We start from the raw sequence: 25,875 nt of genomic DNA on the forward strand, positions 1-25,875 counted from the left end.
TTAACTGCCTTTCTTAAAGGGATCCCCTGATCAGCATTCATAAAGTGGACTACCTTCACTTTCAATGAATTGAGGTTTGAGTACTATAAATCCACCTATGGTATTCTGATGATTTTTTTGGAAGGTTCTCCAAATTCCGAACTTTTAGCTTTATATTTGTATAATTATATTTATATCTCTATTTTCCATCCAAATTTTATTAGTTTCCCAAACTTAAAGATTTATGTGAGGGGCCAGGGAGATAGCTTGGAGGTCTAAGCATCTGTCTGGAAAGTCTAAGGTTCTAGGTTCGATCCCCAGTACTGACTGCCGTGTCAACCCCTTGTGGAGCCGGCTACTGAAACTAGGCATGGTGGTGCATGCCTGTAATCCCACCTCTGGGAAGGCTGAGACAGGAGGATCACTACGAGGCTGAGCTGCACAGCGAGACCCTGTACCAAATAAATAAAAGTAAAAATAAAAGATTAAAAAAAAAGATTTACATGAATGCCCAGATACCCTGAATATTACCCATGATTAGGTCATTATCTGATGGTAACCACATTATATTAGTAAGTACGTTGTCCAATAAGTGATAATCGAGCTTCAGATTAATATCCCATTGAGTAAAAGGAGTAACTTATTTCCTGCTAGTCCCCTCCCCTCACTCCCTGCTAACTCCAGAGCCAGAAAACCAGAATGGTGCAGTTATTTCAGCTTTATTGACTGCCCATCTTGGATCTCCAGTATTTAGCTATAATTGGCTTTTATACGAACACCTTTGACTGTCATAATTGCCCTTAAGTGGATAAGTGGGGTATAATAAAATCTATGATAATTTTAGCTAAATTTGACATTAAAATTTAATTCGCCATTTCTCTTATAGATGTTCCATTGTAAGGACTTCCCTTTATTACTACCTAGGACTCCTGCGATGAAAATGTCTGACTTTCCAGTATTCTGTTTGCATTAGAAAGCTGTGGGTTATCAGCTAGGAAGTAAGGCCCTCCCAGGAAGTTGTGGAGGCTTGGAAAAATATTCCCATTGCTGGGGGGTGGTGCCTGGTTACGTGTGGTTGAGAGCAGCTGTTCTACTACCATGTCACAAATGGCCTCTTCTTGCTGGGTGCTGCTGAGCTAGTTAAGCATTTCTATTTGATAGCTACAAAAAAAAGCTAGAAAACTTTGACTCTTTGGGTCTAGTATTGGAAAAAAGCCTGGAGTAGGGCTGATAAGCTAGATGTAGGAAAGAAGTGAGGCAAAAAATGTCAGTTCTGTTTGTGACAGCATGTGGCCCATTTTTGTATTTGGAAATGACGTTAGATTCGCAGGAAGTTGCACAGCTAGCACGGGGAGGCCTCGTGTACACTTCCTCCGGGTTCCCTAGTGGTACAGCTGAGGGAACCGTAGTGTGCTAGCAAAGCCAGGAGACTGAAGGTGTGCCGTGTGTGTGTGCTGTCTTTCGCCTGTAGTCACCCATGTAGATCGTGTAGCCGGCCCTGCAGCGAGTGAGCAACTGTTCCACCCGGTGGATTTCCCTCCGACTCCTCTGCCCCCACCGCTGCTGATCTCTGCTTCTGCCATTTGGAGAAGGGTATGTGAGGGAGTCCTGGTCCAAGCCTTTGAGACTAACAGCTTCTTCAGGTCACATCCTGTTATCAGTAACGTTTCCGCACGTTGTGGGCCGGCAGTATCTTCACTTGTTCTGTCAGCAGCAGCGCATGATGCGGCCACATTCCAGTTTGCTTATCCACTCAGCTGGTGTAGGATATTGTGGTTATTTCCAGTTTTGTGGAGGGAGAAGTGGCTATGAACCATTGAGAGCAGACTTTTGCATGGACGTAAGTTTTATTTCTTTGGGATGAGTACTTAGAAGTACAGTTGCTGGTAGCATGTGGAGTGCTCGGTGAGCTTTTTTAAAGGAACTGCCAGATTGCTGTACTGTTCTCCATTGCCAACGGCAGTGTAGGAGAGACCCAGTTTCTTTGCTTCGTGTCTGCATTTGGTTCTCTGACCACTTTTTACTTGAGCTGCTCTAATAGGTATGTAGGGACAGCTCTTTCTGGTCTGAATGAGATGTCCCTATTGGCAGGTAGTGTCCGCCAGCTTTTTGTGTACTTACATGTCGTGGACATATTGTCCTTCTGAAATGCTTCTTCATATTTTTTCCTCATTTTCTAATTAGACTGTTTGCTTGTTGAGTTTTGAATTATTTTAAATGTGTTTTGGATATCGGTCCTTTGTCAGTTTAGTGGTTTGCAGATATTTGTCCAGTTGGTACTTGTCTTTTCATCTTCTCAGTAGAATCTTTCATGGAGGAAAGAGTTAGCAATTGTGATGTCATTAGGTTTTCTTCGGAATCTTTTGTTTCATGGATGGCACTGCTGTTGCCGTGCCTCAGAACTCTCCACCAAGCACTAGGTTCTCGAGATACTCATCTGTGTTTCCTTCTAAAGTTTTATAGCGTTACATTCTTCATTTAAATCTATGGCCATTTTGGGTTAATTTTTATTTAAGATGTGCAATTTAAGTTCTTTTTTGGCCTACGGATATCCAATTATTCCAGCACCATTTGTTGAAAAATCTATTTTATTCCATTGGCCTGCTTTTGTACCATTGTGAGGACTCAGCCAGCCAGCGTGTCGGCTGTCTCTTCATCTTCCTTTGGTCTGAGTGTCTGTCTCCTCCTGAATACCGCACATGCTAGTTACTGTAGTGGTGTTACAAATCTCACAGTCTGGAAGTTTCATTCTTCCCATTTCATTGTTCTTTTTCACAGGGTTTTTTTTTTTTTTTTTCTTCCTTCTGTATAAATTTTATTTATTGAGTTTTTCTTTGTCTTTTTATTTTTGTTTTTGTGATATGGAGTGTCAGAACCAGGACCTTACGCATGCTAAGCACGTGCTCTATCACTGAGCTACACTCCCCAGGCAGGAATAAATTTTAAAATAATCTTGTCAGTATCTAAAAAATCTTGCTGGGATTATTATAGGATTTTCATTAAAACCTGTATGCCAGTCTGGGGAGGATGACTTGCCACGTGAATTTTCACCTTTGATCCCAGATGACTTGCCACGAGAATTTTCACCTTTGATCCCAGTGTCTCTGAATCTGAGGTAGTTTATTTTTTGTTTTCACCTGCATTCTATAGTTTTCAGCACACAAATACCACTTGTTTTGTTAGATTGACCTTTGTGTCTTTTTATGCATATCTAAAAATGAATCTTTACATTTATGTATTTTTAATAACTATAAATGGCATTGTAATTTTAATTTTAGTGTCATGAGTTCCTTAGCCAGGTATGGTGGCACATGCTTGTAATCCCAGCTCTTGGGTGCGTGAGGTAGAAGGATTGCTGTGAGTTTTAAGGCCAGCCTGGGCTACATAGTGAGCTCAAGGCCAATCAACTATGCAGTGAGGCCTTGTATCAAAACAATTAGATTTTTGTATGTTGATCTTGTATTGGCACCTTGCTGAGTTTGCTTCTTAGTTCTAGATTTTTGTAGTTTCCTTGAGATTTTCTGTGTGGACCCTCACGTCTTCTACAAATAAGGGGACCTTGTTTCTTCCTCTCTGTTCTGTGTGGCTTTTGTTTCACTGGCTGGCTTCTTGCATTGTGGAGACAGTCCAGCACTGTGTGGGTGCACAGCAGGGGGAGCAAATCCTTCCCGCACTCCTGGCCCGAGGGGAGCCTGCAGTCTTCCTCTGTGTAGGATGGAAGCTGAGGATGTGGGTAGATGCTCCTTTGAAGTTCAGCAGATCTTACTCTTCCTCATTTTCTGAGGACTTTCTGTTTGTTTGTTTGGTCATGGTAGGTATTTAATTGGTCAAATATTCTTCTATATCAATTGATAGAATAAGACTGTGCTGTCTTATCCTGTTAATATGGTTCTTGCAGTTATATCATTTGAACATGGTATAAATTGTTGTGTATGTTGTTAGACTCTATAGGTTGACATTTTGTTAAGACCTATTGCTTTCATCTCTAGGGGGACAGGAATTTTTTCATCTGGACTTGGTATTTTCTAGGTTCTGATAAACATTTATTTAGGTGGCATTTATGCTCAGAGACATATACCACAATTCTTTTTTTTTTTTTTTTTTCTTCAGTATTAGGTGCAGGATCTCACTATGCAGACTGGACTCATTATGATCCTCCTATTTTCAGTCTACCCAGCACTGGGATTATAGGCATGTGCCAGCACACAGTCTTGGTGGCCGGCTCCGCACACCTGTGGGTGGGGCTGGCATGGCATGGAGTACTGGGGATTGAACCCTGGTCCCTGTGCTTCCCTAAGCAGGAACTTGGTTCATTGAGCTAGAATTATACCTCAAAAATGAAAATAATTGCTTTTTAAAACTTTGACTAATCTATAGTGATTGTATTTATTTATGGGGTAGAGTGTGATATTTTGATCCTAGTATATGTTATATAATGATCAAATCAGAGTAGCTATGCCCGTCCTCAAATATTTGTCATTCTTTTATGAGGGGAACTTTCAAAACCTTCTCTGCTTGTCAATTTGCAGTACACACAACCTTCTTGTTAGTGTTAGTTACCTTACTGTGCAAGAGAACACCAGAAACTGTTGTTCCTTTCTGATTAAACTAGAAAGCTGACTGCCTGAACTCTTCTGTCCCTCTTACCTTCCTTTGCCCACTTTTGGGTGACCATTGTTTAATTTAGTGCTTCTGTAAGACCAGTTTGTCAATTCTGTGCGTGTGTGTGATTTTGTCATATATCTTTCTATGTCTTCTTATTTCACTTAGCATAATGCCCTCCAAGTTCACTCATGGCATTACAAATGAGAGAATTTCTTTTTTGTGGGGGGCTAAGCATCCTGCTGGGCATATGGACATTTTCTTCATGAATTCACTCATTGTTGGGTGCACCAAGGTTAATTCCATGCATTGGCTGTGGCGAATAGTGCTGTAACAAACATAGATATCACTTCGACATACCGATTTCTTTTGGCCACGGACCCCATAGTAAGATAGCTGGGTCATATGTTCTGTTCTTAGTCTTTGAGGACTCAGTGTGGCATTTCCTATAATGGCTGTGCAAACTCACATTCCCAACAACAGCACCCAAGTGTTTCTCTCTCTCTCTCTCTCTCTCTCTCTCTCTCTCTCTCTCTCTCTCTCTGTACCAGGGATTGATCTCAGGACCTTGTGCTTGCCAGGCAAGCACTTATTCCCCTGAGCTATCTCCCGAGCCCAAGTGTTCCCTTTTCTTCACATCTTCGCTAAGACTTTACTGCTTTTAGGTAAACATTTCAATTTTAGGTATATAATTAAAATAGATTTTGTATTAAAGAGTCATCAAAATTCTACCAAGAGTTAATTATTTATAGGTAACTCACATTGGCACTGCATAAATTATACCAATGTATTTTAAATAGAGGAGCACTGTGTATCAGGTAGTTTAATAAAATCTTAGTGAGCTATCTTTTGGAAAATGGCCTCCTAAGATCTCAGTTATAATGCAGGCAAGTCTTATTTCAGAACTTTTAATGATAGTAGGTTAAAAGTTAAACTTAAGATTCATAGTATAGACCGTGTTATTAATGTGCTGTGAAGGCACTGAAGTGACTAGTAGTGAGTACTCCTAGCGTCGCTTGACAGTCTAGGAATGTAGGACCAGCATCTGTGCCGCTGATCTTCCCATAACTGTGGGGTCAGAATATACTTAATAACATATTGTAACGAATGTTGCTGGATGCACTTTTTAGAAAGGGAGAAGTTTCTTTGTCTCATTTTTTTTTCTAATCTTACAGGATCCAAGCCAAAACTCGAGAATTCAGGGAGCGACAAGCCCGGGAGCGTGACTACGCTGAAATCCAAGATTGCCATCGGACGTTCGGCTGTGAGGATGAGCTAATGTACGGGGGAATGTCATCCTACGAAGGGCCCCTGGCTCTCAGCGCCAGGCCACAAAGTCCCCGAGAGGGGCATGTGATGGATGCTCTGTATGCACAAGTGAAAAAGCCTCGGAATTCCAAAGCTTCGCCTGTGGACAGGTAGGCTCGGAGCAGTCACAGTGTTGTTTCTGAATTCTCTTTTCTCTAGCTTCTTGACAGAGAAGACTGTAGATGTTCTTCAGAGCCTCACGCCTGAACCACCTGTTACTAATAGCCTTTAAAAAGCTGTTGTGACTAAAAGTATTGAATTTATACAAATCAGAGCCTCATGGAAAGAGCAGCACATGGTTTTGATAGTTTTTCTAATGATTCCAGCATATTTCATCCTAATCTGCAAATGGTTGTGGACCAGAAAACTAGAATACAAAGTGGACTGGAAATTATGGCTCTTCTGCTTGAGCAGTATTTGCTTCGTTGGTAGTTGGGGTCATGAGATAGATGGAGAATGATATGGTTTATTTCAACGCTGATTTAGAAAGGACCCCTTTTTGGGTGGCATAATTCTATATTATGAAAGAATTAGTAAATTAGAAGTACAGTACAGGCAGTCTTCTAATGACTTATTAGCAGCCACAGGACACAGCAGTGAATTATGTTTGTCAATATACCATGTAGGAGTATCATGTTAACTATATGTTAATGACTGTGTTTTTTAAAATTTTTAAGTTTATTTAAAATTTAAATGACTCCGGCTGGGTGTGGTGGTACCTATAATTATGCCTATAATCCCAGCACCTGAGAGGCTGAGGCAGGAGGATTGCTGAGTTGAGGCCAGCTTTGGCTGCACAATGAGTCCATAATGAACCCTCAACTGCATAATGAAACCCTGCCTCAAGAAGAAAGAAAAGGTAACTGTATGCCATTATATTTATTAGCTGTGTACTTATTGACGACTATGTACTGTTGGCTCTGTATTGATTTCAAATGGCTATACAAGTATTTCAAATTTTAATCCGCTTTTTGAGAGAAGTTTTTGCTATGTGGTTTAGGATGGGCTTGAACTTACTATGTAGCCTAGACTGATCTTGAACTCAGCAGTTCTCCTGCATCAGCCTCCCCAGGCTGGTATTAAAGGCCTGTGCTACCATGCCCAACTCAAAAACAGTTTCAAACTAATCTTTTCCCACCCTTCCATCTGTATATTTAAGCAATATATGGAATTTAGCTCATGAAGTAAATTATATTCATTGTTTTTTATATCAAACACATGTATGATATTGCTATGAGTAGTGCAATAATCTTGTTTTCATTGTGCCTGTCTGTAGGATTTAGGCTTTGTTGCATTACAAGTGGTTCTGTTAAAACCAGTGGTTTTTAGGCTTTCATGCATCAGGGTTGTGTGAAGGAATTCTTGCAACACTGATTGATTGATCATCCTCTAGAACTTTGATTTTGTAAGTTGGGATGAAAGGCCAAGATTTTGCATTTCTTATAAATTCCCAGGTTTGATGTTGGCACTGCTGGTCTGAATGTTTAAGAACATTTACAAGGCAAGAGATATCCTGGGATTATCATCATGACATTAATGTCTTACTCAGTCGCTACAGTTTTGCATGGAGCCTATATTTTAGTTCCGCACTTCCAGCTATTTTTATTAGAGGTTTGCAGATCCAGCAGTTAACCCTCAAGTAAACTTGGAAGTATTTTTAAAAATAGCAAGTGGAAGAAGCAAAACCCAGCAGATGAAGAAGCAGATCTTAAGGTGATACTCTGGTCAGAATATTATTCCATCTCCTTTTCTTGTTGTGTTATATATTTTCTTCATTATCTTCAAAAAAATCTATTTGATCTTGACTATAATTAGTGATTCAGTTAATACTGGAGGCTTATGGTTTATTTAAATCCTTTGGTGGGATCCTGGGAACTCTTGTGCTTTTTAACAACACAGATACATCAGGACTGAAAAGAATGAAGTTTTTATTAGTGACAGTGACATTTTCTTTAAAAGCTTTTTGCTTGGTTTCTGCTGCACTTGTGGAAGCTGCTTGTACAAGGTCAAACTGCATCTGAAGGCCGTGAATGTCCCCCTGAAAGTGTTTTCTTGGGAGAAAGGACATCAGACATGTTGACGTTACCAGTCAGTAACTTTTGGAGGAGCTTAAACAAAGTAGTTGACATAGTATTTATTGTTCCTTGATCAAAGTACTCATCATCCTGCGTATTGCACATCTATCTCAAAATCTAAAAATCATGGGTGCGCCTGTAGCAGTTACTCATCTAGCTCAGAAGTCTCGTCTGACCAGAGCAAGAGTCAGAAAGGATCCTTCTGTCTTAATCACCATAAATGACTACTTTAAGCCCAGTGTTTACAAGAGTCTAAATTTCATCAAGGACTCTGCTGATTTCCTTGTAGTGTTTCTAGGCTTAGAACTCTGTGCTCTGGGCTGAAGCTTCCCTGGTTCAGCACCCTGTAGAGTCTCTTCTCTGTGCTGAGATAACCCCAAACTGAAACAGCCTCCTGACTCGTTTCCATCAACATGCGCTCAGCAGAACACCCCAGGGAGATGTCACTCACGGCACGTCACACCAAGGAGAAAATAATTCAGAACCATGCCTCACACGCTGTTGTATTCAAGAGCCTGTGTCAACCTTATCCAGATATATACATATATATATATATATATATATATATATATATAGATTATAGAAATGTAAATTTAGTTTTTTAATTACTATTTTTGTCAAGAATAAGATATATATTAAACAGTGAATGATGATACTAATTAAAAACTTGGGAATTTCTGCACCTATAAATTACTTCTTTACTTACCTAATGTTGAATTTGAACTTGGCTTGGAAAACAAATGACATCACCTCTGTTGTCTCCTCCTGTCTGTGAGAAAGCTATAGAAAAGTGTTACTTAGACCTAAGCAGTGTAGGAACTCTTTTTTTTTTTTTTTTTAACAAGGAAAGAAAATCTCTTGATACTGCAGTAGCAGTTTAAATTGTTTTGATTATAACATTACTTAAATATGTATAAAAATAAAATACTACTAAACTCCTTCTGTTTATAACCATTATACAACTATAAAACCAAACATCTTCACAAAATTAAAGACAAACAAAATGGCAAAGCCATTACATTCAAATGAACAGCATTAATTTAATGTGGCCAATAATACTTTTTTAAGAGTCTGAACTCTTACACAAATCACAAATATGGTGGTGGCTGCTACATGGCAGGTTTATTGAAGTGTGTTTGCCTCTCCGGGCTAAGTGCTGACTGCATTTGCCTGTCACTTTCCTCAGTGGTTCTGCAGTGCTGTTGACTATTCATGTGTGGTCTCTGGTCTGCCCGTTACGTGGCTGCATGACCTATGCATGAGGTCTATCATGAAGTGGAGACGGTGAGCGTATCATTTCTTGGCGACTTCCTATTTATAAGCAAACTGGGACAGTAAAGTAACATACCTGTACGATGATACAGAATATACTTACAGGAACTTAAAAAAATGAATCATTCCAATGAAAATACAAAATTTGCGCATTATATAAGCTCCTTTCAACTAACTGAATGTCACAAAAATTGCATTTGGTGTCTGATAAACTTTGGAGTTGAAAATGTACCATGGAGCCTGCATCTCTTCTTGGACTTTCTGTATTTGATAAGAAAGACATGCAGAATTTCACTGCTTAATCATTTTGATGGATCTTACAGTCAAAGATGTGGGTTTTGTGGCTCCACATGGAGGCAACTAAGAGTAATTTATTAAGTGCTATGAATTTAATGTCAGAATGGGGATCCTTTTTCAATCTGCACATATTATGAAATGCTTTTTATAAGGTATTATACTACATCTAGAAATGCCTTCATGCCTGTTTAATTTTATTGACACATGGGCCGTTATCCAGTTCTATGCTTCAGTCACAGTGCCATTGTGATTACTGTTTATTAAGGTCCTTGGTAATGCTTTGACTTTTTGTGTCGGGTGGATGCCCAGAGAAGCGAACTGCATCCTGTTGCATATGAATAATGAGACTTAAACTCACAAAGATGTTATCTTTATTCTGCGTGTCACAGGGAACCTCAAGGATCTCGCCTTTGGATCAGATCCATAGTCTTATATCTCTTTGGCACGAGCACACTTCCTGTTTGGTTGAGGCGTCTTGACTGCCTGAGCGCTTGGAGTCTGCTGTGGTACTGTTTCCATGCCTCCCGTGCTATGACTGACACCGCTGCCTGCCTAACGCATGCTCTTCTTCCTTCATGAATCCCAGTTTTGTTCGGGCTGACCCTTGCGAGTCCCTCGCACTGAGCAGTGGCCCTGTGACACAGTTCTGGCTAACAGAAGTTAGAAGTCACTGCATGGTTAGGACTTTCTGTACAGCTTGTGTTTCCTGATTAAAGTGGGAGTGGGCTAGAGGTGCAGCTTGGCAGTAGACCACCTGTCTTTATGCTGACAGCCAAAGGATTCATCCCTAGCACCATGAAGTAAGATCAAATAAGGCAAAGAGGGCTGATTCCACTTTTGCCCACTGACATTCTCCCTCCTTCTCCTGCATGTTGGGGGTGTTTACATGATGGGCTGAAGGTGGAGGCTGCATGGAGGAGGAGGGCGGCCGCTGGCCCCGAGCAGGTGCTGTTCCTGACCTAGGCGCCCAGCCTGGACCTCTGAAAGGTCCAGGATGCTCTCTCTCAAAGGTGAGCTGCTCCTTCTTTAAGTTAACTGCCCTGTGGCTTCTGTTTCCTGAGGCCAGATGTCATTCAGAATATTAAGTACACACAGAAAAGCCCAGTGGGAGGTGTCTTTGGATCAAGGCAGCCTGCATATTGTGGCACTATCTCCTGGTGAGGTGATTTTCATGGGAGCAAAATTTCCTGGTGTCGTCCTATTAGCTCTGCTGCCTTTGTGTTTTTTAAACTCCTTGGTACCCATCGTGTCTGCTAAGCAAATGTCCTCTGTGACCTGAAGACACAGCTCCCTCCGTGCAGTTGGAAGGGTGCATAGTGGATCTGAACTGTGCAGCCAGTTGAGCCTGGGTTTGGTCCTGGGCTCTTCAGTAATTGGGCTTCCTTTGCCTGTGCTACAAAATAAGGATAGTAACTTACTTGCCCCAGTGGGCATTGGCAAGGTTGACTCTGTTCATAGCTTGCAGTACCTGTGTAGCCCCACAGGGATGCATGAGAGAAGGAATGGATTGTGTAAACAGATTGATTCCTTATAGCATAAATAGATAGAAAGATGTGGGATTACAATTCTGTGGCTTGTAATCTGCTCACTTGTTAGTGGCTTGACCATGGTACAGTCTCCATCCATCCCATAATGACGTTTTCTTTTTAAAGTGGACTTTGTAAGCCCAGCGTGGGGCTTTTATGACTTCTCTGGTGTCCGTGGCTTTGAGGGTGGAGGTTGGCATGCAGGTGCTTGAAATGATGTGCATTACAGTGAGCGAGTAGGGGGTGTGGGTCCAAGTCACCATCGGTCTGATTCATTCTGTTCTTTGAGAACTGGAAGGTCTTTGCCCTCCACTCTTTATTGGATTCTCTGAAAGTCTGCATCTTCTACTTTCATGGAGTGCCTACTAACTGTGAGCACATGAGGTCACGTGGGACAAAGCGGCCATGCTTCAACCTCAGCTGAACATTCAGCATCTTTGCTCATACCGTATTGGCTTTTGCTGGCCTGGTGAACATGCATCACACTTAGGGACTGTAATAGGCAGCGGTGGAACTCAGATCTGGACCGTTTCCCAAAGGCTCCAGACCCCAGCCTGTCATGTTATTGGGAGGCAGTAGGACTTTTAAGAGACAGGCCTGAGCCAGAGGTGATGGTACACATGGAATCGCAAACACTCTAGAAAGCTGAGGCGGGAGGTCCACAAGCTTGAGGTCAACTTGAGCAACTTAGAGACTTTGTAAAATCTTCTTTCAAAATGTAAATGAAAAGGAAAAGATGGGGCATAGCTCTCTGTGTGAAGACCTTTGTTTCAGTCCTCACTGCTGGAAAACAGGGGGAGCTGCTGAGAGGTCTTTGGCCCTGACGGGCTTGGGGGCACTTGGTCTCTCCCTCTCTTTTCTTCTACTGCGTGAGGTTAGCTGTTGCCTCACCATGTACCTCCCAACCACGTGCTGCCCAGCCCCAAACCCCATAGTAACAGGACCATCCACTGTGCCCGAAACCTCCAAAGGAATGACACAAAATAAGCCTGTTCTCTTATTTTGAATCCAGTCTTCTCAGGTTTTTGTGACAACAGGATAGCGAACACAGGCTGTATTCCAAAGCTGCCTTTTCAGATTTCAGCACATATGTAAGGCGCCTGGAATGCTTCTCCCAGAGCAGAGTGCTTCTCCCAGGTGCCCTGACCTCTGCTCTTAGATGTTTTGGCTCAGCTAATCTGGTCAGGGACTGCGAGCTCATATTTTAGTAAGTACCCCAGTTGACTCTTGCAGAAAGTCATTACTCTGGAGCTAAACAAAACAAAACAAGGAACTCCAATATGGGTTAGTTTAATGTGTCAATCGTGAAAAGGTGAAATCACTTGTGATTTCCATGAGACACAGCTCTCTCCTGGCACTCACGACATCTGTTGTTCATTTATAATTAAATCATCATTTTATTGAAGCAGTCGTCTTGCAGGTATGATATTACAGGTATTCCTAAAATTTATTCTAGTAGTGTTTCTTGAGACTAAAAATTTCTTATCCTATAAGTGCACAATTCCAATTTAGAAAGTTTAGTATACTTTGAGTTCCAAGAAAGGCATGCTATGGCTTTTATCTAGACGCCCCACTAAAGCTTCATAGATGGTGGGGCTTTGAGGAGGTGACTGGATCGTGCCTAGTGATACTGGATTAGTCCACTGAGGGGTTGCCATAGTTCTGGGTGTGGGTGGTGGGTTTACTGAAGAAGGAAGACCCAGTCTGGGTGTGGATCTCATCAACCAGTAGATTTGTAACCTGGGTGGAATTAAAAGGGAAAGAAGGAAGGAGCTGCTCCCTGCCTTCCAAGCTACCCTGCCCAGTACTAACTGAAACCAGTACAAACTCTGAGCTACAAGAAACCTTCCTTTCTTTAACTTGTGAGTGTTGGGTACTTTGTGTCAGCAATGGAAAAGTAACCACGACACATGATGACATCCTGGTCAATAATGCTTTTTTATTTACTTCAAGACACTATGCAATTCGTGTTTTTATGTCTAGATACCAGAATCTCTAGTTTAAAAACTCCACAGAAAGAGAGCTCTAATGGACATTTGCTGATTGTCACTATGCAATCATTTGCCACCAGGAGTGCATTGTCTTCAAGTATAATTGAAATAAAATAGGAGCTGTACTGCTATAAATCCAAATAGCACGAAAATAGTAGGCTAGACTCTGCTAGCTTGTGGAGGACACTTTAATGGAAACATAAATACCATAATCATATGCTTTTTGCATGCATTTTACCACTAAAGAGAAAATGCCAATTTTAAAAGAAAGGACCTTTGTGAACTTGTTTTTTTCCCCCATAAAACTAGAATCCAGTTGTGTCAAAAGGAAGTCTGGCAAACAAAGAACAAAAAACTAATTTTCTTAGATACCCACAGTCATTAAACATGTGCTCTCATAAAAACGGAGGGTCACATAACAAAGTTGCATTTGCTATTCCAAAAGTCAAATACCACTTTATTTCCATTTACTTAATATTATTTATCTCTGTTTTTCTTGAAATGTGAGAAAGTAATTTTCAAAGGTAGAAAATCTCATTGCAAGGTGAGTTTTGCAGGTTGGTGTCATTACTAATTCCCTGTGCTTCATCCATACAAGGGATCTCAGTAGCTTCACCGGCTTTGCCTCAGCCAGTGTCCCCAGTGTGTCAGCCCCTTCAGCTCGCCTCTCAGCTCCTCCACACCTGCGCGTGGCCTATTTCCCACTCATCCCCAGCCAAGGCTCTGGGTCCCCATTATCCTGCTCCAGGGTGGCCCCCTGAGGGCCTGCACATCAGCTGACATCCTGTCAGCCCCTGGTCACACTTTCTGCCTCAGTCCTGGCATGGCCCTGTGCCCTGCAAATGTACTGGAGAGAACCAGGCTGCTTTTTTTTTTTTTTTTTTCCAAATTCACTTTTTGTTTCCAGCTGTTTTCTGCTCGTTTCCTTTTAATTTCTGATCCAAACTTCTTGAATGACTAGTCGAGGGTTTTTTTATTATTTGTTTTTAGATAGGGTTTCACTGTACAGTTTAGGCTGGCCTTGAACTCACTTTGTAACCCAGGCTGGCCTTGAACTCACAGTGATCCTTCCTCTTCAGCCCCTCCAGTGCCGGCTACCCTAGGTTTGATGCTAAGTGTTGTTATTTTCTTTCCCTTGTCTTAGTCAAGCCACAAGATAAGCTTAATGATGCTCCCCAAACATGCTCAACCCTAATATCTGGGGCAGAAAGGGTGCTGCACCAGATTAAGCTCAAGGCCTTAAAATAAGGACATTTTCCTGTGTCATCATCCCCATCTTTGACAGATAGAGTGTTAGTGCAGGAGGGAGTAGAGCAGCCAGCACTGTGGAGAGGTGAAGACACTGTGCACCTCACTCAGAAGGCAGAGGCAGGAACTGCAAGATGAGGTGCGGGGGCCTCCATCGACCAGAGACTGAGGTGGGGACTCCAGAAGGGCAGAGCCCTCATCGGGTGGCCCTGGTTTTAGCCCAGTGAAATGCATTGTAGGCCTCCAACCTCTGGAGCTGCAGTGCAATCAGTCTGCCTCATCTGGTGGTGGAAAGCTGGACATGGGCCCCAGAGGTCAGCTTCCTGCTTCCTGAGCCCGTTCTGGGTGACTCGCACGTGTCTGGAGCGGTTCTCTAGCTTTTCGTACTGCTTCCTCTTGTCTTCCTGACAGTGCTTTAACTGTGTCTTCAGAGGGTCTACTTACTTTTTCCCTTAAATTCTGGGTTCCCTAGGGAAATGCTACAGCCTCTATCACTTCTGTGTCACTGTTGGTTAAGGTTTGACCTCCTACAAGGCTGTGGCAGTGCCTAGCCCCCACTAACGCACCTGCTCTTTCTAAGCCTCATGTTCCCTTAGCACTGCCCGCTGGGAATACACACTTCCTGTGTCTCTCAGACACCTAAACCTACACTAGTTAAACTCATATTCCAAAATTAAGCTCAGGGACTGCTATCGCAGGCCACACATCCACATCCACACATCCACTTTTTTTTTTTATTGTAACCCAGCCCCCTCACCCGTGGCAGACAGGTCTGCCTTGTTCCTCTGTGAACACCTCCAGGTCTTCTCTGCGGGGCTGCCTCTGCATTCTGGCCCAAGTCTCTTACCTTCTTCCCTATCTTGCTCTACATAAATCCCAACTTTGCCCAATGCCTGGAATTTTCTATCTAAAATGACTGAATCACCCCTTGCTTGAAAGTATTCTCTGGTTGGTTGCCTGGAAGATACAGTCCGGGCCTGCAGCGTGGTACGCATGGGCCTCCAGGAATGCACATACCAGGCTCATCTCCAAGTGTATCAGACCACATCACAGTGGTTCACACCTACTTTGCTACTAAAGAATCAGTCTCAAAGTATAAATCCAATTTCACCAAATACACATGTGAATTAAATGCCTTTTTGGCATTACAAGTTCTGCAGATGTTAACTTTTGGTGAAGGAAAAGAAGCAATCACCATTCATTAGACTATTCTAATATAACTAGAGATTCAACAATTAAATTAAAGGCTGAGGTGACATAAACAACCCAACAAATGAAATCTTGAAAGTAATGAAGCCATAAATAAGGTCATGGCTAATTTTAAAGACTTCTTGTTTAATTCTTTTTGTTGATTAACATTGCCTGAAACCACAATTCGTTTGTAGAAGTAATGTGTAATGGGGATTGTTTACTTATGTATTTATTTTAGCCTAAGGGAAAGTTTAAATATTCTGCAGAAATATGGGAGTCAACTAAAACTGTGTTGGACTTCAGTAGTTATCAGGCGAGTAGTCCCCCAACACTCATTTTTGTTTTAATGTCTTCTCTTCACTGGGCTAAATTTTTAAGTCTTTGACAATCACGCTATGGGCCACGATTTCTTGAGCCGCTTGGTGTTTTGTTTGATTTTTTAGCCTCAAACAAAATCTCCAGGATCCTGCTTTATGTGCAGCTTGGCACGATAACTTGTCTTTTTCTTTTGACCTAACTGCCTCTGTCCCCTGTCCCCTGGATAATCCAAGCCCATGGCTTCAAATACCAATCTTATTGGTGTTTAGTGATCTCAGATTGGTGTTATTTCTTTTTCACTCCTGCATCAGGATGGAATATCAATCAACTATTAATATAAATTCATGAGGATTTATGTGGAGCCCTATTGTGAGATGCATTTTCAACTTAGGAGACTTTATCGAGCCCTGAATCTACAATCCATTTTTAAATTAACTTCCCAGATGTTCCAGAGCTTTCCCTGGGTACCCTAGTCCTCAGTGTGGATAATGATTTGATTTTCTGTTCTCCTTCCATTCTTCTGCAAGTTTTCACCAATTGGTTGATTTTAATATAATGAGAGTAGAAATTATTAATTGATTTGCAGAGATACTTATTTTCTTTTCCAATCAAGGAAGTGGTTAGAATAGTCTTGGCTTCTTTCAATAAAATAAGTACTTTCTGTGGAAATCTGAAAAATTATAAATGATCTAGATTGTTGCAAAACAGAAAGTAACTAGGTAATTCATATGTTCTATGGATATGTGATAATTATTTGAAGCTAGATTTGATACTTTTTATAAGCAATTCAAATGTTTGAATGAGTCTGTATTCTATAAAATAAATGCTTTTAAAATGAATTTTCTGTATCAGTTTATGCTTTGTATTATTACTTCTACCTCTTAGGCCATTCTGGGGCTTACTTTTGAGTTCATAGAAATATAGGGATTTGAAAACATTTGTTCAGAAAAGAAAGTATTCTGGGATTAGATCATTATCTCCTAGGAAATTCCTTTTGGTGGGAAGGGTAGCTTTTTTAGTTTATAAGCATGAATTGGCGTTTAAGAAAAGGTCACTGAGCAGGAAGCTAAACATGATCTAAGTTGGTGCTTCTTAGTTACCTGTGTTTTAACTGAAATACCTGCTTGGCCCTGCCTGGGCTCACGTGGCAGGGACCTTGCAGCATGAAGCTGACAGAGCTTGGCGCAAAAGGCCGCTGGCCCAGCTCACAACCAAAGGCATAAACTGTCCAAATGGGGCAGTGAATACTAAGCTCCTGAGTCCAGAGAATTTCTTGTATGTGTGTGAATTTGGACTAATACTTTGTGACTTGGAATAATAATTTAATGTTCATTAAAGTCGAGGAAATAACAGGAAGTCTGAATTAGGTGTTCAAAGCTATGTGACAATTCACATTTAAATCGTACACAGCAGCTCAGATGAAAGGCCAGCAGTGCTTTAGTCAGTGCACCTGTATTTTTTAAACTCTACTATAGGTTTCAATTCTAATTTATAAATTAATCAGTTGTGCTTACATTGATGAGGAGTGAGATGAGGCTCGCTTGTTGATTGCAAAATCGTTGGAATAGAAAAGGATTATTCTAACTTTCTTATGAATAAATTGCCCCTTCAATCTCCCTTCAATTTATACCATCAATTTGTATAACCAGTTTAAAAATAGTTCTTTATAGGTTTTTTAAAAAAATTATAAACAGTGTCCTTGAAATAATTATAAACAACCTCTGAGAAAAATATTGCTATAGGGGCCGGAGAGATGGCTCAGTGGAATAAGTGCCTGCCTGGCAAAACTCAGGGGTCTGAGTTCAATCCCTGGTACTGCAGAAAAAAAGTTTACCATTTTAGAACTTATGAATTATCAACTGAAGATTCATTCCTGACAAAGCTGCACAACAGCCAAGTAACGTGTCTTTTCTTACTCTTCTTTGGTCCCTGCTTTAATACTTAATGATTCACTTAATGCCAGCTACAAAGTCTTAAAAGCCATTGTTGTTCAGTCTTTCAAATATATAATCTGTTGGGTCTGTTGTTTACACAATTAAAATGTTACTTTGTAGCAGAACCTAAGGCTGATTGGGACCAGAGACTCACTTGTAATGAGTTTTTTCTTTCATTCTCTCCTCTATTTGGTGTCTCTAACCTCTGAAATTTGTAAATGCTGAAGCTCTGGGCAAGGCCAGAGTCCTTGTGCACATCCACCTGCCAGTATATTTGGCAGCTTCTATTTTGGCCTAGTCACTTCCTAGGATGTCAGTGGTGACAGTGTACCAAGAAGTATGGCTGATGTTGAGGCCAAACAAGTAAGGCCTGTTCCCTGCCAGGATCCTTGCAGTGTTTGCACCGTACTGCAGAGTGAGAGGAACTGTGAAGGAGGTTCCTGGGGTGCAGCTTGGGGAAGGGCAAGTTTGTAAGAGGTGGTATGCCGAACTATGTCCTAAACAGCTCTTAGAACCTAAGTAGGTGGGTCAGTAGGCAGGGGGAGAGAGACAGAGGACACAGAGAGAGACAGCGAGCAGAGAAAAATCTTTTGAGTTGCTTCTTTAATCTCAGAAGAATGGCAGGATAGACTGGTGGGGCCCTAGTTTTGACTGACAGCTCACTGCCTCGTTAAGGCATTAAGTATAGGTACTGGTGGGTTGGTCAGCTTTCTATTACTGTAGTACATACCTGGAATACAATCAATTTGTAAAGCAGAAGGATTATTGGTGCTCCTGGTTTTGGAGTTGAGTGCCCGCCTTGGTAGACCAGTTGCTGTTAGATTTCTGGTGGGGGCAGCATATCATGGTAGAAGGACATGACATAGCAAAACCACTCACCCCATGGCTGGGTGTAAGAGGAAGCGAGAGCTCGTGGGTTCCAATCTCCCCTTGAAGGGCATGCCCTGGTGGCCAGACCTCACCTCTTATAGTGTCCCAAGTTCTCCATAGCGTTGTAGGCGAGGGACCAAGCCCGGGATGTCTACCCCTTTGGGGAACATGTATCCACACCACAGGTCCTGGTGAATATTTAACACTATGGACACGATACAGAAAGCTCCTCAACACCTCTTTCTGTGGCTTTCCTCTGAGTTGTTGGTCTCTGTGAAATAATGTGTGTGATTTCAGCCACTAACTGTCCCCAGCAGTAAGGGGCCATGGTGTTGTGAACCTGCAGGGCGGTGGGGCCTTGAAACCCATAGGTGTTGAGGTGAGCCAGGCCAGGAGGAGGTACCACAGCCCCAAAGCAGCAGCCGCCAGATGGTTCCTCAGAGTCAGGTATCAAGAGTCATGGCTGAGGGCGATGACCTTGACCTGATTCAGTTAAAGTAGCTCTGTAAGCGTATCAGTGTCTTCGGGCATCTGAGGAATGGAGCACTCGTCCTTCCTCACCTGGGTGCTGTGCGGTTTGCCAGGCGCTTTATTAGGAGGCGAGGGGAGACCCTCGAGGTCAGAGTCTCCTGAGCACCAAGACATACCTCCTTACCAGCACACTTCTGGTTTTGCAAAGCTGTGACACATCATCTTCCTTGTAAAATTATTTCTGAGGAATCTCATTTGCTTCTGGGACAGTCCCATGAGCTTTCTCGGATGACCACGTCTGAACCACACCCACCCCAGTTTCTTCAAAGCAGCACAGTCTTTGGTTTGTCTTGTTTTTCAGCAAGATTCCCAGCTTTTGTGTTAGATCACAAAATGGACTAAGGTGCAGTGTTGTTCTCTGATGGGTGGTTATGATGTCCAATATTCTATCCTGTTTATAACTGAAACACTTATTTCTGTTGATTTTTAAATGTGCAGATTTTTCTCTGATTGTTTATTACTATTTCCTGTTGCAAGAGAGCATTGTTTGCTGACTTTTAAATAGTAATTCATGAAAATGTTTAAGTCAAGGGACTTTGCCAGGGCCACAGTGTGTGCACACTGGTGGAGGAGACTATGTTCCCAGAGAACACAAGCAATGGTGAGGTTGACCCAGTGCTTCCTCAGGTACTGGTGATCACCTGGCTATGTGGGCTGGATATAGGCCCTGCCCTGTCCCCATCATTGGTCACCAGGCTGAATTTTCCTCTGTTGCTCCTCCTTAAAAACTTTCCTTGCCCCCAGTGGGGAGGGAATAGCTGGGAGGGAGAGGAGGGTAAGGGCCAGTGACAAGGTGCTTAGTACTGCAATTTCTGGGGTCACCAGTGCTCCAAGGTATATGCCACACCTCAGGAGAACTCACCAGAAATGAGCGCAGCAGCCTCCCTGGGACCAGCCGTGTCCCCACAGCAGAGAGGCTGAGCAGATTGCGTGAGTGCCAGCCTGGTCTGTGGTCCTGCTATTTTTCCTGCTCGTGCCTCTGCCATCTCGCACAGCATGTAAGACTCAAGGTTTAGCAGTCACCTCCTTGAAATCGAATGAAGTTGTATTTTAAAGGCTGGAAGCTATCTTTTGTTCACTGCAGTGTTCTAAGATATGGCACACAATATTGTATGTGTTTAAATAAATTAGGAAAGCAAATTCCTCATTAGTACAGTGAAGACAGTTTATGGGATGCAGTATGTCATAATTAAGACTATAAACTGTATGTAAGTAGGAATGGCCTGTTTTTTGAAAAGGCATGTAGAATTTCTGTGAGCAGAATGTAATGTTAGTTGGTAAATGTCCTTTCTGGAATTGGCAGTGTATGCCTTCAGGAGGCCGAGACATAAGACTCTGAAAGTTCGAGGCCAGTCTCAACAGTATAAAACACATTTTTAAAGTCGTTTTTGTTTTAAGGAGGTCATGTAGCTGACAAGGAGACTCACGGTGCCCTATCATGCCTGGTGCTAAGGTATGCTTATGTGTGCTCTGGAGCAAGCTTGAGTTTGCATTCTGGCTCTGTCAGCTAACCTTTTGTGCCTCACTTCTTGTGTGTGTAAAATGGGGATAATAACATTACTTACCCTGTCTCAGTTGCTCTTCTCTCATGGCTGGGACAAATACCTGACTCCCAAACTAAAGGAAGGAAAGGTTTATTTAGCTCATAGTTACTGGAGGTTTCAGCCCATACCAGCTGACTCCAAGGCAGACATGGCAGGTCATGCGGCGGAAGGCAGCAAAACAGCAAGAGCAAATGGGAAGAGTAGCGGCAACAGTGGTTGCAGAGAGCAAGTCTGTCTGTCTCTCTCACAGTTCATTCAGGCTGTCAGCCCCAGGCTGGGTGGAGCACTCACATCCACAATCCAGCAGTACTCAGACCAGTAATCCCAGCCTTGGATTATGAATTAATCACAAACTGTAGAACTGCATCTCAATGACTGCGTGAGGCTTTGGGGGGACAACTACACACAAACCATAATGTACCCCATACGGGTTCTCTGTGAGCATTAAATGAATCAGTTTGCCTACTGCCAGACAGGAGGAGTCCAGTGAGTTTTAGTTGTGTTCTGGTTTGGGGCTGGAATGTTCACAAAGGCCCTTGTGTTGAAGCAGGTCTTCAGCTGCGGTGCTGTTAGGAGGCCGGAGAGCCTTTAAGACATGGGGTGTAGCGGGAGGCAGACAGGTCATTGGAAGTGCATCCTAAGGGGGATCTGGAGCCACAGCCTCTGTCTGACCCTCCCTCTGCTTCCTGGCTTATGTGTGGTCAGCAGGCTTCTCTGCGGGGTGCTCCGCACCACCAGGGCTCAGAGCAACAGGGCAGAGTCATCTAACGCTGGAATCTCCGAAACCGTGAGGCCAGTAAACATGTTCCCCTCAAGTCACTCATCTCATTTGGTCAGCGATGGAAGGCTGGCTGACAAGCTTCTGTGAGGACTGTTTCGCTCCCACTGCCCCAACTGCCATCTCTGTCTGTGTCCCCAGGTTCGAAGGATGTTCAGAAGACACGAAGTGTGCTGTATGAACTGTTTTTACCTGTGTATGGTATATGCTGATTCTGTATCTTCTTAGCATCTCTCAATCTCTCATCATGGAAACTTGTTTCAGATCTCTTAGCTCTTTATTTTCATGGCCAGCTGATGTCTACAGTTCTTTGTCTTACACATCACTGACTATTTGAGTAATATCTAGAATTTGGATACAACTTCGTCTGCAGTAATTGGGTTTAGTATTTAACACAAATAGCCTAAGATTAATTTCCAAAATAGGACAGTAAGGTGAATGAGGGTGTGATGCTACAGGATGCAGGTGAGACTGTGTGGGCCCAGGACTGGGGTCAGATTCTCCGCCAGCTTAATGATGCTACCTGTGGCTAAGTCTCACTTTGGGAGGGGCTTTAGTGCTTTTCTCTTGAAAATGTGACATAGATGATAGCTCCTTTAGAATCCTGCTATGATATAAATAAAAACTATTGTATAATTGCATAATAATTATATAACAATTAACTTGTGTTCAGTATGTGATAATTAAAATAGGGCTGAATATCAATAAATATGTAGGTCACCATTATTGATGTTTTCTTTAAATACCCTGAGTGATTTTTTTTTTTTTTTAATTTTAGCTTGGAAATGACAGCTAAAATTTGAAGAAGGGCTAGCTTTTATTTCATGTTTTTCTGGCCCACTCTATTTGCCTGGGTTCAAATACCTACATGCCTCATAAACGAAGTCTCATTATACCCAAGGCTAGCTAAATGCCCGTCAAGGAATAAATGCATGTGTGTGAGTTGTTTTAATTAGCTAGGTGTGATTTAAAGGTTGCTGAAATCAAAAAAGCTTATTCATTTTTCATCAATAATCACTTACCTTAATATTTCATTAGAACCCGCTGATTTGCAGCCCTCCTTCTGGGCCTGGCTTCATTATGACTGCAGACATAATTTAACTTTCCCTCTTCTTCTTATTCCATATTATGCTCTTTCATCTCGGAGTCACTGTTAAGATGTTTCCAACGTTCACAGGGCTGCTAATTGGTCCAAGTTTTTTCTTTCTTTTTTTTTTTTTTTTTTCTTTTTCATTAACTGTACTTAAAGCTAAGGATTCTAAGCTGTGGAAAGCTCTATGTGTGTGTGCATATGTGTGTGCATGTGTGTGCGTGTTGGCAGTTTCCATTCATCTTTTGAATGGCTGACAATGTGTAGGTTTTCTGTTTTACGTGCTCTGAGAGTCTATGTAAAAGACAGGAAGTAAACAAAACAGTTGGGCACATTCTTAGACCATGTCCCCAGTCGGCAAGGACAATGTATCTCGTGTGTGGCACACTCAGCAGCTGAGGTCACTATTTTATTTTCAAAATACCCCTGTTTACTGGAAGGTGCAGTGGCGCTGGTCTTGGGACTATCGCATGCCTGTGAGCTCAGGTAGCTAGCTGCTGGTGGCCCTGCTGCCGACTCTGCTGCCACCTAGGGAGGGAAGTTGAGGACAGGCTGGGACCCACAGGATGGACGCTTCCCAGAAAGAGCCTTTCTTCTCTTTCCACGGTCCACTGGCTGTGAGAGCGATGAGATCAGAGCCAGAGTCAGCCGTGCTGGGGAGGAGAGCTGGGCTGGAGCTGCTTAGAGCCTAAGGTTCCAGCCATTTCTTTTTAAATGCGTAGGTGTTTAGATCTTAGGTTTGTTGGGAGTAATTAGAGTAAAATACAAAACACACCCCGATAGACTCATATTCTGAACAGGAATGAGAAAAAAGAAAATACAGAGACACATATACAGGTACTTTCCATTTCTTTAGTACTAACTAGTAAGCGTTACCTGGCCTCAGTGGTCATGCTAATCAGCTTGTATGCAGAGCAGTAATGTTCACTGGTTCTGCCAGTTTGAATGATGAGTGAAAATTGCTACATATTAAGAAATAAAACTAGGGGCTGGGGAGATGGCTCAGTAGAATAAGCACTTGGGACCTGAGTTCAATCCCAATTCCGGAAAGGAAGGAAGGAAGGAAGGAAGGAAGGAAGGAAGGAAGGAAGGAAGGAAAGAAAGAAAGAAAGAAAGAAAGAAAGAAAGAAAGAAAGAAAACAAACTTTGGTATATTTATGTGTCCAAAAGTATAAATACATCAGTTGGGTGGGCACTCTTGCTGCCTTTTCAGTGTTTCCCAGAAAACCTCATACTGGCCTCCCTCATATTCCAGACCTTTGTTTCAAAAATATTTCTAAAAATTAAGGAACCACCCATAGATATATAAATGTTGACTTATGGAGAATTAAAAGAAGGCCTATGTGTTATAGGTATTAGCTACCATGAAAAATAGTTCCTATTTATCTAGAGCTGCTCCTCCCATCTTGCTTACCTATGGGATATTTATTGCTCGTACTTTCCAGAAAACACTTCGTTATCTAGTAGAGTGAACGTGACTGGCTCTGGGGTTCACAGTTGTGTTGGTAGTTCGAGTCTTTGCTGATGGCAGTCTTAGGAATTCCTGGGAGAAGCTTGAAGGTAGAATATAAAAGCCTCCTTATTGGACCTGTCCTGTCATACTGTGGTCCCCCAGCCTGCCCTGCCTGCTTCCAGTCTGTGTTCTCCATGTGTATGCATGTGTGTGGGTACGGGTGTGTGTGTGTGTGTGTGTGTGTGCGCGCACGCGCACGTGCTTGTGTACTTAGGGGAAATTTGGGTTCAGCTCTTGCCTCTAGCACATATGAAGGTGTTTGGCAGGTTCTGTGATCCCTGTGCACTTCCTCATAGTCATCTGTACTTTCCTTTTTTTTTTGTTGTTAGACCACATGTCAGCTGTGCCCTGATTTTTATATTTAGAAAATATGTTCTTTATAACCATGTATCATGATCCAGGCTAAAAGTTAGTGGTGCTGAGAGAGAAATACAGATACGATCTATGATGGTGACTGTCTTCCAGTCTTTTGGGAGAATAACAGACGGACTTAAATAACACAACTAGTTTATTGACCATGCTGTTTATTTTAATAGCTAGGCCAGAATGGTTTGATTGACTTTTAAAAAATCTGGTATGTTTTTTACCATATGGACAAGACCGTATCCGGGGTGCCAAGCTAATCGGCCTCTTTTTCTCTGCCAGTGAACCATGAAAGTTGTTAAAAAAATGTTTTATCTTGAACTGATCCATTTTCCAAGCTCTTGGTTGTATAAACGCTCATCTTAAGAGACAAAGTGCAGATTATCTTTCATCAGTGATTGGAAATGTGTTGCATCAAAGAACTGTAGGCAAACAGCATGTGAAATGATCTAGAAAGGAATATATACAGTGCACTTGGGTGCCCCAACGTGCCATAAACTACACTAAATTGATGAATTATAGAAACACAATATACGTTACTTTCTGCTGAAGGTATAATACTTTAAGATTGTAAAAAATGAAACCTTACTAATATTTAGCAATAATTTAAAAGATAATTTAAAAGACTTGAAGGAGGAATATCTGCTTTGTGCTTTTCTCTTTTTTTAAGGACTCAGTGTATGAATTCTTCTGAGTGAGAATAATACAAATTCCTGTGTATTGCAGTGAAGTGATGTAATTGTTGGGTCTTTGATGCAATCAGTTCTTTAAAGGCTTTGTTCATTATTTTAATTGCCACAATAATTGTACATATTTATGTGGTGCAGTGTGATCTTTCAGTACAGGTGCAGCGTGTAAGGTTCACGTCTGACTGACATATCTCTTACCTTGAATACTTAGGGTTGTACACAGTTAAGAACATTTTCAGTCTCATCAATTTTAAGTACTCATTCTAGCTCAAGTATTTGTGCCTTCCAGGGCTTTCCTCTATATGTTTGTGTTCCCTCCATATCCTGCCTTATTTCATTTTCTGCTGCTAATAACACAGTACCACAAACGGGGTACATTAAAAAAAAGAGGGCCTGCAAGATAGCTCAGGGGACTAAGTGCCTGCTTAGGCAAGCACAGAGACTGGGGCTCCATCCCCGGCACCACATGCCCCGCCAGCACTGCCATCGGGTGCACTGAGCTGGCCACTGTGACCAGCGTGGTGGCACACTCCTGTAATCCCAGCACTGGGGAGGCTGAAGACAGGAGGATCACTAAGAGTCCTGAGCTGCATAGTGAGACCCTGTACCAAATGCAGTAAAAAATGAGAAGTGGGCCATGGAGGTGACTCAGTGGAATAAGTGCTTGCCTGACAAGTGTAAGGGCCTGAGTTCAATCCCCAGTTCTAAAAAAAAAAAAAAATTGGGGGGTTACTTTGGGGGGTTCATAGTTCTGGC

General features: G+C 42.2%; 1 protein-coding gene across 11 annotated transcripts in view; it reads left to right on the forward strand.

The window, feature by feature from the left end:
- Positions 1 to 25,875, forward strand: part of Pard3 (par-3 family cell polarity regulator) — a 543,836-nt gene that overhangs the window by 388,132 nt on the left and 129,829 nt on the right. For all 11 annotated transcript variants that reach the window (XM_023701951.1, XM_023701947.1, XM_023701952.1 and 8 more), the window contains one exon: positions 5,757 to 5,999. In XM_023701951.1, coding sequence (XP_023557719.1) covers positions 5,757 to 5,999 — 243 coding nt within the window. The remainder of the gene's footprint in view (positions 1 to 5,756; positions 6,000 to 25,875) is intronic.

This window comes from Octodon degus, unplaced genomic scaffold (assembly GCF_000260255.1).
Source record: "Octodon degus isolate 3935 unplaced genomic scaffold, OctDeg1.0 scaffold00144, whole genome shotgun sequence".
Taxonomy (NCBI): domain Eukaryota; kingdom Metazoa; phylum Chordata; class Mammalia; order Rodentia; family Octodontidae; genus Octodon; species Octodon degus.